Source organism: Melospiza melodia, chromosome 3, assembly GCF_035770615.1.
Source record: "Melospiza melodia melodia isolate bMelMel2 chromosome 3, bMelMel2.pri, whole genome shotgun sequence".
Classification (NCBI taxonomy): domain Eukaryota; kingdom Metazoa; phylum Chordata; class Aves; order Passeriformes; family Passerellidae; genus Melospiza; species Melospiza melodia.
Genome location: NC_086196.1, coordinates 30,100,649 through 30,117,802, shown reverse-complemented (window position 1 = coordinate 30,117,802; position 17,154 = coordinate 30,100,649). Strand labels below are relative to the sequence as shown.

Here is a 17,154-nt window from a genome sequence, read left to right as displayed (position 1 = left end):
CAGGATGAAGGGCTGACAATGTGCAAGCTGGCTGAGGGGGTGACACCAGTTCTCCAATTCACCAGGAGCACGGAAAGAGGCATCCCAGGTGGCTGCACTGTCCTGAGCACCAGCAAATCCCTAATGTGCCCTGTGTGTACCAGAGAATTCTGCACCATATGGTAATGAACTCTACCAAAACCAAAGGTGAGGAAGAACAAAAAAAACTTTTAATATTCCTCTGCTTTTTCTCATTAAATGGATCAGGGAAAAACAAGGTTACTCACCCCAAAGGAATCACCCATTTCCCTTCTTGGCTGCAATCCCTCAGAACAGATGGGCAGTAGTACATCCAGAGGGTCAAGACAAATTTAGCTAGCCCTGACCCCAAGTATGGCATACCACCCAGTCCTACAAAAAAAGTAAGAAGAGAGTCCTTTGCCCATCTAAGAATATTTTTAATTACAGGCAAAAAAAAAAGAAGCTTGGAAATCCTGAATTTACAGCTTTTAATAAATCGCAGCTTGTACTAGTTCAATTGTGTTCACACAGAAGGTGCACAGATACTTACATACTCTTACATGGCCAGCCCTTTGAACAGTATATGAAAGGGTTAATCAGGGAATCACTCTGTCCCTGGTGACCTGTAGCAGAATGATGATGGCACAGAGCTTCATGCCTTTCTACCACACACTATTCTCCACCTCTTCAGCACAGACGAGGCCTGGTCCTCCAGGATGTCAAAGAAAAACATCCTGTCATTTACAACTATGCAGTATCAAAATATCTTCCAAAAGAACAATCAACGAGATTAATGAGATAACCTGAACTGACTGTCTAGGAGGAAGCACAAAAGCGTCAGGTAAAAGACCTGATTTATTCTTCTAGAAGCTTCCAGGCTTCCTTCTGCCCAACGCTGAGGAAAGAATATCTAAACATGGATGGAAGTTAAAAACACAGTCTTGGCCACTTCAATTCTGCTTGACAATAAAAAGGGGAATCAAGTCTTCTAAAAGCCAGCCTGCTCAAAGAGCATTTTATATTCCAAGGAAAACTGCCAATTGTCCATTCTTATACTAACGTGAAAGACTTATGGTTTGGCTCATGCAGCAAAAACCAGTTTGTTTGCAACTAGCAAGAACCATTTTGCAAGGCCGTTCTGGTTTGGTCTTCTATTGGTCTATTACTGGTTTACTCTTCACTTTATCAGTGTAAAAAAACAGGCAGAAACACAGACAGGTAACAAAGCTGCACTAATAAAGAAATCTGAACTGCAGTTCTTCAAAATGCTCCTCAGATCCTGAATATATATTTTTCTAAACCCATCAGCTCAACATGACTGCATCACTCTCAATTCCAAACCACTTCCCAGAAACTCCAGTGACAGGGCACCATAGTACTGACAAGCTCAAAATCTTCTGAAGAGACAACCAAAATTCCTGGGGTTTACTCAAAAGAAGTAAGTGCAAAAGCCACTGTTATTTAGTCATAAATACACTCTACTGACAAATGGCATGCCACCCAGTATCTCCGGCATCTCTACCCTTTATATAACAAATGTCTAACAAAAAAAAAAAAATTACAATGAAATTGTAATTTAAACTACTAGGCAATTTGGGGAGGATTTTGTGTATGTTACCTTTCAAACTGAAACACAACATTTATCCTGAATTTCTATAGCTTTCTATCATTTTTATGTGATTTTTCTTCTTCTGTCTTTACCCTTCCTTTTTTTCTTCAATTTTCACTCCCAAGAGAAAAAATGTTCTCAGAGACTTTATTTTGTGATTTAAGTTAGCAGATTTTATAAGACAAAAAGCCACAGATGCCAAAATGAAACCAACTGCTAAGAGGTAAATAGAGGGATTTCCTGAACCTTTCAAAGGACAAGCACAACAAAGAGGAGAAAATCTCCTAAGATGATATTATGCATTAAAAAAATCAGGACCTATAAGAATAAAATTTAAGATAAAAACACAGAGTTCACCAAACACTTCTGTTTCCGAAAATATCATATGCATGCTCTTTTTCTATGGCACAGAGAAGACAGATACTAATAAGAATTTATCCTACCAGTGTAGTCTTCTCTCTCCCTAACTTCTCTGCAGAGATTTTTCTCCATCTTCCCATTAATATAAGTATTTTTAAATTTATGCATTTCACATGTGGTCACCTTGACTAAAGTTTAGCAAGTTGAACATGAGCCAGCAGTGCCCTGGCAGCCAGGAGGGCCAACCCTGTCCTGGGGGCATCAGGCACAGCATTGCAGCTGGGCAAGGGAGGGGATTGTCCTGCTCTGCTGTAAGCTGGGATGGCCTCACCTCCAGTGCTGGGGGCAGTTCTGGGTGCCACAATACAAAAAAGAGATTAAATTATTAGAGAGTGTCCACAGGAGAGCAACAAAGAAGATGAGGGCCTTGAGGGGAAGATTTATGGGGAGCAGCTGAGGTCACTTGGTCTGTTCAGCCTGGAGAAGGAGAGACTGAGGGGAGACCACAGCACAATTTACAGCCTCCTTGCTGGGGAAAGAGGAGGGGAAGACACTGATCTCTTCCCTGTGGTGACCAGTGACAGGACCCAAGGGAATGGCCTGAAGCTGTGTCTGGAAAGTTTTAGGTTGGATATTAAAAAATACCCAGAGGTGGCTGGGCACTGGAGCAGCTCCCAAGGGAAGTGGTCACAGCCTGACAGAGTTCAAGAAACATTTAGACAATGCTCTCAGGCACATGGTGTGACTCTTGGGGATGGCTCTGTGCAGGGCCAGGAGTTGAACTCTGATGATCCTTATGGGTTCTCTTTAACTCAGGATACTCTACAATTTGATTCTAGGATTCTAGGACAGAAACACAGCCTTTGCTACACTTTGGAAGAAACTACTCTAGGTAGCTTAACACAATATACTCTGCTCTAATTATATGGCACAAGCTGACACACTAAATCAGCTATTTCACATACAGCTGAGTTTCCCTGAGGCAAAAAGTACTTCAGTGCCATGCACAGCAATATGTGGAGTAAAAGCTCCCCCTCCTGGCTAAGATAAGGAAAGCTCAGCTGGGGAAGGGTACCTTGTGTGAGCAGTAATATCCTGAACACAGGCTGTGCACAACCAAGTGTTCCTCATGGAATGCTGCCATGACCTCACTATTGCTATGTTGTGTTGTATGACCAGAAATGCCCTCAGCACTCCCCTAAAGAGCCAGCTCTAAAATGCTGCTTCTTAATGTCCCAAAAGTGACTGCAGCAAGTGCTTAGCCAAATTCCAATTCCTGGTCACTTTGATCTTTGAAACACATGGATTGGTGCTTAGGCCACGTGGTGTAAAACCCAACAATGAAGACAGACCTTTTAAAAGCGCAAAATAAACTGTTTACATCTTTGGAATTTGGTCTCCTTCCTCCAAAATCCCTTTCAGGTTAACAAACCATAATTATATAAACACCATTTTGCCTTTGGTATCATCTCAAATATCTGTTGAGCATCAGAAGTCATGACACTACGTAAAAGAGTAGTGCAAGCACTAGCACAATATTCCAGTTCTTCCCACCAGCTAAAAAATATATATATATATACCTGTTCCAACAAATGGATCATATACGATGTCATTGGGTTTTACTCTCCCATGGTTTGCCATGATGAAAGAGAGGCAGGCATCCATGCTTGTATTTCCAATGAAGTGTCTCTTCTTTACACTGTAGGATTCAATGAGTTCTCTTTGGCCATCTGCAATCTGTTGAAACATTTAAAACCCCTGTCAGATCCTGGATACAAGGTATAAACAGACACACTGACACACTTTCTTTAGTGACACCATCCAAAACCAGGTAACTTCACTTCGTAACACATCACCTTGCTTTCTGATGTCTGAAAATATGACAGACTTCTTTCCAAACAACAGATATCTTGCTTCAACACCAGGGTAAATTCTTCAAGACAGAGGTTAAAAATGTACAAACATTTTAGAGAGAAAATTCTTTATAAGAAATTATAATTAGAGTAACTTTGCTATTATTCTAAGCATCAGAAAAACAATTCCTGGCAATTCATAGTTAAAAGGATTTCAAAAATATGAGGACTAGACACGCACGTTAAGACATGCATGCACACACAGGGATGCTTAAAGTCAGACAGAATTTCCTTCTTCACTGGCATTTCTGTCCCACTCAAAATCCAAATTTAGAATAGCATTGACAGGTGAGAATTTGAGGGAAAAGCAAACAAAGACCAAATGCCAGCATTTTTACATCAGACTTCCAAAGTACATTGGAGAAGACCAAAGCAATCTGAAACAAAACACATTCAAACACTATCCAACACTATCCCTCCACCTCGCTCAGCATCAGTCTTACTGGGTTAACAAAATACACCTGCCTATTTCTTCAGGTTGGTTTGCTCATTTTTAAACACTTCAGGAATTCAGCACAGATGGGACAACAGCTGCAATGTTTCACAGCATTACCACAACCCAGGGTGCTCTCACATCAATCACAGGCATGGAGGATATTCACAGGCCCTAACAGATAGCTTGAATCTCTAACAGTGGCTGTAACACAAGCTGCACAATCTCTGCAGTGGTTCTCCCTCCTTGCAGCTGCCCTCCACCCAGGGCACTGCAAGCAGATATTCCCACCAGTGGCTAGTGTCATACTGGGAGATATCCTTTGAGGAACCACTTTTCCCTCACAGAAACATAAAAGACCAGATCAAATTTCCTCAGGATGTCCTAATAATGCAGCAGGTTTAGAGTGCATATGGCCAGCAGGCAAGAACATTCGTAGTGAAGACCACAGATGGTTTTTGCACTTGGTTCCTTCTGCACTGCTGGTGCTCCCTCGGGCAGGTGCCTGCCTGTGGGCTGGACTCCCTGATGTCCAAAGCCTCAGGGATCAGTCTGCACCTTTCCAAGGAGGTGCCTGCCAGGATCACTTGAAGCACTTACAGAATGCTCCAGTGAGGCTGATGCCACTCAGCTGGGCCACAAGCCATCTACAGTTCTGTACATCTTTCTAAGTTTGGAACAGGGGCTTTCAGCTACTGCCAGGTCCAAAAAAATGTAACACACCACCCCTGCTATGCTGAGTCCTCTCAGGGGATGGCAAGACAAAGGTGTGTTTCCAGATACAACTTCATTTTTTACACCTCTAAATTGCTCATTAAAGCCACTTTTTCCCTAGCCACAGTAAGGGCTTCCAAGATTTGCTTCAGAGTATTATGCAATGACAAATTCAGACAATGGTATTTTCTCCTTCTATTAAAGTCAAAACACTTTTACATTTAAACTGAAGTACGCCCTCCTGAAAATACAAGCTTGCAAGAACTGAAGCAAACATGCTCACGCACCCATCTACCAAAATACAGATGAATGGGCTCTTCTGGAACATCATTTGGGTTCATTCCATAATCCTCCAAAATCCAAAATACGTGTTCTGGATTCTTTAAATTTACTTTTCCTTTGAATGGTAGAAACTCAAGAGCCTATACAATAAAGAAAAACAGAGTCAAAAATAAACAGGGTCAATTGTTTTTAAATAGGTACCTTCCCCCTCAAGAAAAAACACTAAACAAACAAAACAATCAGCAAAACCCTCACAATTTCACTTGTGAGAAATGGTATATTAGGACTAAAAGTTCAATTTCCACTGGTTTTTTGAAATGCCTTTCTTCTAAACAAAAATATCTCAAATGATTAAGGTTTAGAAATTGGGAACCACAACACCTTTTATAATCTGAACAGAATTCAACTTCCAAGGAAATTAACTGTGCATATTAATTATGCAATTTTCAAGTGATAGAAACAACAATGATGATGAACAATAGGATGTGAAATTTCAGTGATGTGCAGCTACAATTGTTTACATACTTATTTCATGTACACAAAAACTGAACAGGGAAAAATAGCTACTACTTATACAGATAACTTCAGTCTCTGTAAATGAAGTAAATTGAATAAACAGGTGCCAAAATAGAATGTGGAAGAGCAGAAATAAACAGTAATTTGGAAAAATGTCCTAAATGAAATACTGATATAGTTAGGAGGAGAGCACAAGTACAGATAAGAACAGGAGATCAGCACACAATCCACAGCTTGCAGCTGAAGTCACTTGTTCCACATTCTGCAACAACAAAACCCTAATAAAGAGCTCAAGTAACAGATTTTCCAAAAATTTAGAACCTAACTCTGGCCATTTGAATCTTACAGTTCTCAGCAGCAAGCTTTGGTTTCCCCAGGACACTGGGCTGAGATTTCCGCCCAGTGCTATTTGTTTAGCATTGTATATGCCTTAAACAGTCAGTTTATAGAGGGGGAGAAAAAAAGCTGTGAATTTTGAGAGAATGCTAATTCAGACACAAAAATCTCATTTAGACCTGATAAGACATAAGCCATAAACTTCCTTAAGATCTTGAAGGAACCTAAATACACTGATAGCAAGGAATAAGAAAAACATGAACAGATTAAACTAAACAAAGATTTCTTAACCATCTACTTACATCAATCTTTTTTATTTTCTGTGCTTGGGTCAGTGTTTTATTAAATGTATGAATGTGTACTTTGTAAGTAGAGTTTGACTGTAGATATGGAAGCTGAAAAAAATAAAAGGCAAAGACATTTAATTAGTACAGATGCAGGGTTATTCACTGGGCTTAAGGAACCATAGTATCCAGATTCTTTATTTTTATACCATCTTGTCTGTTGGATAGTTCTTCAAGGATGCATAGAGCTCCCCTGCAGATTTTCCATGGCCCCACAGTTCAAATATAGACCTGAAATTACAAAGTTTTTGCAAGTTAATCACATAGAGTAGGGAAAATGCCTTACAGATACTTATTCCTTTTAACCTGCTTGGCCAATGTATTTAGGCTTTAATTCATGGAGTATTGAAGTGTGGCATTTAATTCTATATAAATGTTTTAATTTTTGTTTGTAACAAGTCTTTTTAATTACAGGCTGATATTTCACTGATGTTTTTCTTTGTTTGGTAACATGTACCAAAAGCATCAAAGCCTTTCCAGTGATCTTATTCTAAAACTAACACATCTCCCCACAACCAGCAGTAGCACAGAAAAATAAGCCATGGGTTAGTTATGCTTTGCACATAGAATTAGCATACATTAGCTGAGAGTGCACAGTGTGCAGAACATCTGAAAGCTGTTTGGTCACATTTTACTCCCCGAGCTCCCTGCAGCTGCTTTTTGAAGTGCAGTGCTCCACTCTTTAGGCAAGAGTGGAGAGCCCAAGTCATTCTAGGTAAAACTGAATAGCTTAGACATCAAGCACTTAACAGGGACTGTGCAACGTTCTGCAGAGGAGACCAAGCTCTGAAGAACACAGCATAGGTACCCCAAATTTAATATGGTCAGAGGGACATAACACACCTAGGCTGCTTCTCATCCTGAACCATACTTCAAGGCCTCTCTCACACACCTCACTGGAAATACCTGCATGCTATTCAGACACCTCTAAAAATTACCAGCTGGAACAATTACTCTCCAGCATATCCCTGTGCTCTTGAATTTCCTAGAAGGGACTCTGCTGCAGCAGTCAGGGCTGAAGACTCAGATGAGGGAGGGTGACACAACCTTTCCCTTCCATGATTGTCAGTTTCCATGAATCACTGGTTTTATCTTTCAATTCCATATATATTTTAGAAAAAGCCACTAACTCAACATTATACAAGGCACATAAAACATGAGTGACACTACAAGTGCTGTCTCTGGAGTGAAGAACACCATTTTGAGACCCTGAATTGATCATACACTGAGTAAAGAGGACAGACAGGGATGCTATATAATCAGTCCTACAGGAGTCCTACAGGCTCCAGTAGCACCTTCTCAATTCTAGAGGGAATCAGAGACTATTTTATGACTCCATACAAAATTTATATTTGCCATATTAGAACAAAATTCCACTGCTTGTGTTATTATTTACAACATTGTTAATCTCTTACTTTGCACATACGGTCCGCTTCATTAGTCCCCTTGCCATCTCTTCTGAAGGAATATTGAGAATCCAAAAGGGAGACTGCAATCAAGAGAAGGTAAGTCACGCAAATACCTAGGACCTCACATGAATTACAAAACTACACAGTTCTGTTCTATAAAAACAGAACACGCATACAGAAGATTAAAAAAATTAATAAAAAATACATGTTACCTTTAATCATACAGAGAATGTGGGGGTAAAATAATTAATCTGAGAAAAAACTGTTTACTCAGCTTGAATGTCTGAGAAATTCTGTTATGTATTTAATTTTTCCAACATAACTGACTTGGTAAAATATTATTTGCACTTCTCTTGATTATTCATCCACTAAAGATTGGAAATACCTCGTAACAGGTTTACTGTTTAGCAGTAACTAAATCTCAATAACATTCTCTAGCCAAGCACTGAGACCTGAATCATATGGCTTCCTAACTGCACTCCTCCAGTGTCTCACTGATTTAGAGACAAACACCAACTCCAAACTGCTGCTGAGTGTTCTCAGGGTTTAGCTATCCTAAAAAGCAAGGAGAGCCTCCCAGCAGGTGGCACTGCTTCTTTTCCTGCTGGTAAATGAAGACAACCTGAGGTGCATTTTGTGCATCTTTTTACTGAAGAGTTCTGTTTTGTGCATCTTTCAGTAAAGAGTTCTGACTCTTTACTGAAACTGAGAAGTCAGTTTTGGGAAGATTCCCAAATTTCCTAAGAAACTTCAATAATTATTCAGATGCCTACAATTAACAAAAATACTGCAAAGAACATACTTGCAGACCATACACACACTCGAGTAAAATAGTTGGTCCTCACTTACATTTACACGAATTTCCTGCTCACCACTGAATTGTCCGCCACAAAGGGAGAGCAATGATGTTATTTCCTACAGTGAAAACATAAAGGCCAGGATTTAGAATTTTATAAAGAAGAAAAGGAAACGGGAAAAAAGAGAAAAGAGAAGAAGCAGCATGACATAAATTCTAACTCTAATAAGATGGTGGATAGGGCACACATTCACAAATAAATTCAGACTGTACGCACTGTTCATTAATTGAACATTAAGACCTCCCTGCTATAAAAACAGTTTTCTCAAAATTCATTGGCAAATGTCAGGAAAATTTCAGTAATTAAACCCCACCATTTCATATATTCTCCTTCATCAGAATCTTTACTGTTCAATCCTACACTCTCACAACATTATCCACTCTCTTCTTGAAATATTTTTCTGACTAGTTCACATAGAAGTGGTATTTCAGTAGTAACACTGACTCACGGCCAGGATCAGCAGATCATCTGACTAAAAAAATCTGTCCCTGCTTGTTCCATTAAGTTTTTGAAAATCAAGTTCCTTGCATTGCTCATCACAAAACCAAACAAGCTGAGCAGTCACCAAAATAAAGGAGAAATGGCTCTGCTTCCTTCAGCAGCTGCATCACCAAGTGTCACCAAACCTTGGTGATAAAAAGAAAAACGTTCTGTGTTACACATGTATCATCTTCTTTTTACTTCATCCGACGACCTGGCCTATAGAAAAATCAGGATGATCGCGAATGGAACTCAGGTTCCAGTCCCACAAAGCAAATAGGAAAGAGAACCTTAATGACAACAAGAAAAATAAAAACTTCAAGACAAGTTAAACATTTTGTAACACGTGACAGTCCAATCGACGAGAGAACATCACCCTGAGAAGCGGACCATGGCACTGAGTCTTGCCCTGCACACGGCAGGGACGGTGACTCCACCAGCGCCCGGGCAGAGCATGCAGCGAGGCCCTGGCATGTGCCCAGAGCAGCTCCTGCACCCAGGGCACGCTGCCGGGAGCTGACGGATAACTTAAACTTCTCAATTAGTCACCAAAGGCAACACTTGAAAGCATTTTTGTAACCCCAGCTTCCGCTTCTCTCATGGAGCCCCGGGTACTCTGCTGGCAACCTCTCCTAGCGCCAGAGGCTGTGGAAAAGCGAGCGGCAAGTAAAGCGCTGCCTTAAAGCCACCACGCGGAGGCTCCCCATGAGGCTGGGGCAGGAGGGGGAAAAGGGAGCCTGGGGGTCGGACGCGGGAAGGGGCGAGGGAAGAGGCGCCGTGCGCTGCGAGCCCCCGGCTCTCCCGGAGAGAGGGGACCCCGGCTGGGTTCGGCTCTCCCGGCACACCCGGGCCCGCACTGCCCGGGAGCGCCCCGGAGGAGAAGAGCGCCTCACTCGGTCGCGGTCGCAGTCCCAGCCCCGGTCCCGGTCCCGGTCCCGGTCCCGGCCCCGGTCCCGGTCCCGGTCCCGGTCCCGGTCCCGGCCCCGGTCCCGGCCCCGGTCCCGCGCAGCGCTCACCGGCAGGCGGAACTCGAGATGCTCCTGCGCCAGCAGCAGCAAATAGCGCCGTAGCGCCGGGGCCGCCAGCGCCATGTCCGGCCATCCCCCGCCTCCCGCATGCGCCGCCGGCAGGGAAGGGCGGGAGCGGCGGGAGGAGCCCGGGAAGGGGCGTGTGGCGGAGAGACCCCCGCGGCCCCTGCAGCGCCCGGAGCGGGACACGGGGCTGTGCGAACTGTTCAGGAATCAGTGCTCACTTCATCTCCTTCCCATCCTCCTGGTAGTTTTATATTTTGGGTGTGCTTTATCACGCACGCCACGTGTCAGTGCAGCAGTGCCTGCGTGTGGTTTATAAATAACTCCGTGTACACTGGGGACACGCTCGCTCAGGGGTGTTTTACTGTCAGGGGCCCGCCGAGGCCTCTCCCGGCCACACTTAAGGATCTGGAGCATTAAATAACATTAAGAATTAACAGACGCCAAAGGAGTCGCATTCCTTTTTCCGCGGGAAGGAGGTCAGCGCCGGCGGCGTGGGTGTCGCAGCAGGTAGAGAAACACATTCCCAGGAAAGGGGCAGAGAGAGGTGTGACGGTCCGGCAGAGGGGCAAAAAGGGGTTTGTCTTGCGGGTTATGTTTTGTTTTAATATCTAGTCTTAATAATTGTAATTCCGTACTCACTGGTCTCGCTGTTGTGTTGATCTGAAAGGTTCATCTTATCCAGATTTTGGTAAGCTGTTTATTAGGACCAGGCCAGCTCAGCACTGAACTCATGTTCTGTGTTTTATGTGCTAAAGTTGTTGGGCTTGTTTGGATTTTTTTTTTTTTTATTTTTTTGGGTTTTTTTCTAGATAGCTAAGATTTTGCTCATGACCTGTGAGCACTGCACGGGACAGCTCCTTGATGCATCTCCATAATCTCATCCTGCAGCTTCTCCAGTTATCCTTTCCTGCAGTAACCAAAACTGAGGTCACTGTGAAGCTTTAGCCCTGATGATTGACAAGAAAGCCACCTAAAGCGACCTGGCACCTAAATGTGAGCTTTCCTAGAAGAGAAAGGGAAGAGGTAGATGTGGGTCCGGCTGGTTCACCTCAGTAGCTGAATGCTGAGACCCAGCAATAAACACATTGCTGAACTGCTGACAAGCCCTGCGAGCCTGGGATTGCTTATAGAATCTTGGAATTGCTGAGAGAGCTTTAGTGGAAAAAGTCTGCTTTTATTTTTCCAATCTGTCTCACTTTAAATTTCTTAACTGTATGGCTTCCATTTTAGAAACTCCTTAGAAGGGGTTGTTGGTATTATTTTTAAGCTTAATCTCTTTGAAACTGGCTTTTGCTTACTTTATCTGCACTGCTTTACCTTCGGGGCATTGCTGCCTGTTCTCTCAAGGTGAATACCTATTTTTCACTGATACTGTTTCCCACAGAAGACTTTAACAAAAGCCTGGAGTTTTTTCTTGCTTTTGACTTGAGGATCCATGCATAATCTCTGGCAGTGCATACATGTTGCTTTACTTAGTTTGAAAGTGAATGTACATTACTAAGATTTACAGAGTATTTGATTCTCACATAAAAACAAAATGCTTTTCAGATGCTGTGTTTGGAAAGAGAACGTACATTCCTGTAATGTCAGCGAGGAGAATCAAGCAGTTTGTTAGTGTGGATGTGGGGAGTCATCTTAAAAACATTACAAACCTCTTAACTCTTCTAGGGAGGGAAAGAAAGAGAATTTACACTTTTCAGCCTTCAGGGGAATATTATATACACAAAGTGTAATTACTCAACTTGAAATTTATCCAGGAAGCTAGAATGAACCACCTTCCTCTCACAAAAAATTATGTAATAAAAAATGGTAATATACAACAATCATGAGTTTCAATTTAAAAGTGAGAGACCATGAATGAAAAGCCATTATTTCATGTGTGCTGTTGCTTATTATTCCCAATTCCCTTCTCTGGTGATTGTGTTGCCACTCTGTGCTCACCTCAGGCACTCTTCTAGACCCAGAGGCAACACAAGTGTTTTTTGATTGACCTGGAGGTTCTGCTGGGGAATTTCAGGAGTCCTGTCCCTGCTCATGGGTTCACGCGCAACAGCACCAACATATGCGTGTGGGCAAATGCCCATGAAAACTTACTTTTAAAACAACAATAGTTTCAAAATACAGAAATACCCAATCTGTAATTCAGCTGTTAAACTGTTCAGAATTTGCATTTCTGTCTGTTGAAATCCAGCACTGATCCTGTGTTTTAACTTCAAATGTCGGTACAAGTATCAGCTCTACTCATGTGCTACCTGGAAACTCCGGCTTGCGTATTCCGACAGGTGAACGATACGGCCCAGCAAAGACATGCCTGTAGCACAGTCAGGTCTCGGTGGGGATTTAAAGCCTGTCTCTAATTCACCCGCTGCCCACGTCCCGCAGAGCCGGCCCGTGCAGCAGGCGCAGGAATGCCGCAGGTGGCGGGAGCGGAGAGGCGCTCGCTGCTCCCCGCCCTGCCCGCGGGCTGGCGCCGGCGGCCATGGCCGTGCAGCGCGGCCTTTTAAGGGAGAACAATCTATTCTGCCTTTGTCTTCCGCGCTAAATAGGGTGTTGCGGACAGAGACGCGCTCGCTAACTGCACTTTTACTTCTCCTTGCAGTGCCTGATGAGGAAAATCCCCCTGCTCCCACCGCGTATTGGCGTTTCGGCTCCAGATAATATTTTATGTGCATTATACCTAGCGCAGCTGAGGGAACCTTGTCGGCACGGCGTGAATTCGTCCACCTTTACTCAGCGTTCAGGCGGAGAGCGGCTTCCCACCCCTGTGCATGGGTTGGTGCTGCCGCTCGGGAATGGTTTGCTCTCTCCGCGGCTCAGCCAGCACTGCATCAGATTGTTTGGGAAGTCAGCGGGGCTGCCGGGCACCAGGATAAAGTTCTTGGAAAGGCGTCATTGCGAGAGGAGTGAGTACTGCACTGTGTGTTGCACGGAGGCTGCGGGGTTTGTTCGGTAACTGCGGGATCGGTGGAGCACTGTGTAATCTTGTAAACGTAATTTACTGCCCTGTGTTCTTAAATTACTTCTGAATGTCACCTGAATCACTTTTACTTTCTTCATTGCTGTAGAATTATGAGTGGACTTAAAATCTTCAGATATTTAGCCTCTTTTTCAGCAGCCTTGCCTCTCACTCAAGCAAAACTCTTCCAAAAAATATCAGGCTGATTTGTTGTTTTTCCTTCACAGCTGACAGTGCACACAGGAACCACAGTTACAGCCAGTCATTGATTCCCTTTCTGCTTAAGTGCCATAAAACATTTCCAGAAATGGAAGGAGAAAAAGAGCAAAGTGCTAAAGCTACCAGTGCAGTGGGTGACCTGAGGAAAAGTTGGCAGACCTGGGCAGAGGATCACATTGAGTATCAGAGGAAGAATCCGTTCAGCAGCGATGACAGGCTTGCGTCTGGACCTGCACACACTCACAGAGGAGATCCCACCTACGGGAGACCCCCGGAAGGCTCTCGGACAGAGCAGAGAGGGAGAGATGCTCACTCACACGTGGGTAGGGAAGTAGAAGAGCTGTGCTCGATCATCAGAAGAACTGGAAAGGTGGGAGAAGATGGACACGTGACAGTGACATTCGGGCAGCTGTTTGAAACATACGTGACTATTTCCAATAAAGTAGTGGGAATCTTGTTAAGAGCCAGAAAACACGGTCTGGTGCACTTTGAAGGTGAAATGCTTTGGCAAGGAAACGATGATGATGTGGTCATCACTTTACTACAATAAGGCTTTGTCCTGGAATGAACTTTGCTGCACGGTTCCATTTGGAAAAACATAACGAGATACCATCTTCACAGGTTTTGGTTACAGAATTTCAACTCAGCTACCTACTGGGACACAAGCAGGAGAGGAAATAGGCAAGAAGGATATTTTTGTAAAAATGGCAGAGATTTGGACGGAAATTGCAGATTATGAGCAACTCCATCACGCTGACATTAGATTGTCCTTATCATCTACTAGCAAGTATATGAGAGTTCTTTAAATGACTGTGCTGGCCTACTGCTTTTAGGTTACTGAAAGTATAGATTACTAACTGGCTATCCTACACCACTGATTCCTGCAGGTTGTGAAATACTTACTGTGTGGGAGGATGGGATTTGTAAAACATGGAATTGAAAACTCTTGTGGGAATTCACATACTTCTTCAAACAAAGAGCCTGGTATATATAGCAAAATTTTAGGTTCAATCTCACATGGTTAAGCTGAATAAATGGAAGTTATTTTCATGAAGTAGATAGAAATTCCCAAGCTTACAAAAATATCACAGCAAGGATACTTGATGGTTCTTAAATTAGTTGCATCTTGCTTGGATTTTGGACAGCTGCACTGGTTGTGGTATTTAACAGTCTAATCTTATAGTCATATCTTCTCCAAACCTTCTGTGTATCTTGTTCTTTTTGTTTTTTATCTCACACAATTTTTTTTCCTGTTCTTCTAATGCTTCAGAAGAAGTCCACAAAGCTCTGCAGCCATTTCGGTGAATTCAGCTATACCCCTTCAGAGAAGGTAGGGTGCCACAATGTAAAGATGCAAAAGTCAGCAGAAACTCTGTATTTGGGCATCTGTGCATTCATAAGGAAAAAAACCCCTCTTATTTCACCAAAATGTAGCAATGTTTTTTACAAGAGGAGAGTAGAGATACTGTAGTACCAAATGCATAAATGAAAGTATAGCAGCAGTCCCACAGCTCAGTTGTCTGAAAGCACAACTGTGCTTTCAGAGCACAGTTGTGAGCTCTTCAGAAAGAAAAATAAAGGATTGGTTATATAACATAGTTGTAATAGTGCTATGAAAAATAATCAGGAGCTGTATTTACAATAGTTACCACCAATAAAACTATATAATTAGAAATCTAAAGTTATATTTTTTAGCAGTGCAAATAGAAGCTTCTGTGTGGTGTTAACTACACTACTTGATGGGTCTTTAAAGTAAGATACTGTTCTTGCATCAAAAGAATATTAAAATTTAATATAAATTAGGAACTTGGTAAAAGTGATGTGTAATTTTATGCTATTTATATAAAAGAACTTCTGTTGCAAAAAGCCTAAAAGAATGGGGTTTTGTTTTGATGTTTTCATCCAGTGGGGATTTGCACCAAACTAAGTCTTTGGCTGAGGATTTCATTATTTTCCTCCCTCCTTTTTTGTTTTTCTGGTGAAAGGACAATGAAAAGAGAGGGGAAAAAAGGGAATAAATTAATGTGCTGAAATAAGTATATCTGGGGAACAGGGCAGTCAGATGCAGGTAGAGAATGGATTTTAACCACCACATCATTTTAACACACTGGAAAAGGGGGAATATGTGCTGCACCAGGCACTGTTGGTGTGCTCCCTTAGCTTTCAAACCTACTGCTTCTTTCTAAACAGATCTACACCTTGCAGCTGAAAAAGAAGTAGATGTAGTTTGTTAGCTTAACATACTTAAAATGTTCTTTTTGAAAAAGCATTTCTTGCCAAATGACATGAGCACAACCTCATTTTTCCGCTCCTATTAGAGGAAGTCTTTACATGCATTCAGATTTCAATGCAAATTAAACATTTTATAGTGCAGCTGTGGAATGAGTTTTGTTTAATTCTAACAATTCTGAAATCCACTCAGTTCTGCTGTAGTGTTAGTTCACAACTTGCAGGAAGCAGCATCAGGCACTTCAAGTGTCATCAGCTGATTAATGGGATGCGATAAGGAAAAACAACACGTTGCTGGACATTGTACAAATAATTCATTGCAAGACACACACGTGAGGCAGTATGTAGCCTGAGCACCGCAAGATGCAAGTCCAGCTCACATAAATTTACTACTTTTTAATTAAGGCTGGCTCAAATAGTTAAATATCAGCAATCTAGGCTGTCACTGCCATGTAAGTGGTAGATGCTTGAGCACAACTACAAGCACTTTTAAAGTACACCTCTGATCAAAACAGAAGCAGAGCAAACCCTTAATGACATGGTCTTACCTACTTTGTAAGCGACTAAAAAAAGTTTGCTCTATTATTATATTTTTAATAGAACCAAGGATTACTATATAACAAAACTATTATTTATAGAGGGATTTTTTTAAACAATTACAGAGCCAACCTGCCAGCTTTAGATGAGCATTCTGGAAAACGTGACTGAAATCTTTCTGTGTGCCCATGCAATGATTATAAACACTGAGCTGCCAAACTGGCTCAGCACACAGGTTGACAAATCCATCTTGTGCTTCCAGCAATAGCATTTCAAAAAAATACTAAAAGATAGATAATAGAAATGGTCAGCTTGCCCACTGGTACACTCTAGAATAAAAAATTACTCCTGAAGCCTGTTTAGTAATGAATGTATTATATCTAATGCACATGACTCAGTTCAGCTACAAGTTTTACAAAAATATGCTTCATCTGTGATTAAATAAACATCTACAGATGAAATAGGAATTTAAACTTTTCAACAGGGCAACTTGGTTTTTTTCAGCAGGCTCCCATTAGAGTAAATGGAACAGAATTTATTAAATTGTTTTTGCAAAAATTGTAGCACGTAAGGGGTTTTAGTATTACAGATTTGGAGTAGTAAGTAAACCCCAACCTTTTTAAAAGGTGTTCTTGCCCTAATAAGCATCTTTTAGCTGTTTAAATCTCTCCTAAACTTCACTTTGTGACATATTACCTCAGTGGTCTTTGCCCTCCTTCCACTTGAAGTCTGTAAACTCTGCATGTGTTTTGGACTGTATATCATATACAAGACTATCTGTGGTTCATTTTGTTAAACACTGAAGGCACTGTCACCATTTCAATAAATGTTGCACATTAGTTTGAAATGGCAAGAGTTTTTATGCAGCATTTAATTGTTTACAAGTTTCTCACATTTCAAATACAATTTTCATTGGTTTGCTCTCA

General features: G+C 42.0%; 1 protein-coding gene and 1 long non-coding RNA gene across 5 annotated transcripts in view; one reads left to right on the top strand and one right to left on the bottom strand.

Annotated features, from left to right (window-relative positions):
• The window catches only part of TRMT11 (tRNA methyltransferase 11 homolog), a 26,003-nt gene extending 13,329 nt beyond the window's left edge, over positions 1-12,674 (bottom strand). The window contains exons 1-7 of one of the 2 annotated variants that reach the window (XM_063151125.1): positions 12,540-12,674; positions 8,766-8,831; positions 7,923-7,996; positions 6,657-6,738; positions 6,466-6,558; positions 5,317-5,451; positions 3,550-3,706 (exon numbers count right to left, since the gene is read on the bottom strand). In XM_063151125.1, coding sequence (XP_063007195.1) covers positions 3,550-3,706; positions 5,317-5,451; positions 6,466-6,558; positions 6,657-6,738; positions 7,923-7,996; positions 8,766-8,831; positions 12,540-12,596 — 664 coding nt within the window. In that variant the 5' untranslated portion in view covers positions 12,597-12,674. Of the gene's footprint in view, positions 1-3,549; positions 3,707-5,316; positions 5,452-6,465; positions 6,559-6,656; positions 6,739-7,922; positions 7,997-8,765; positions 8,832-10,269; positions 10,393-12,539 lie in introns of those variants that run through there. The other variant, XM_063151124.1, reaches the window with a different exon arrangement.
• LOC134415601 (uncharacterized) lies at positions 10,478-17,154 on the top strand. Of its 3 annotated transcripts, XR_010027096.1 has the most exons (4): positions 10,478-10,794; positions 11,176-11,280; positions 12,887-13,190; positions 13,471-17,154. It is a non-coding gene; the product is annotated as an uncharacterized LOC134415601 (long non-coding RNA). The 3 variants fall into 3 exon arrangements; XR_010027095.1 differs by lacking the exon at positions 11,176-11,280 and having other exon boundaries at positions 10,524-10,794; XR_010027094.1 differs by lacking the exons at positions 10,478-10,794; positions 11,176-11,280 and having other exon boundaries at positions 12,809-13,190.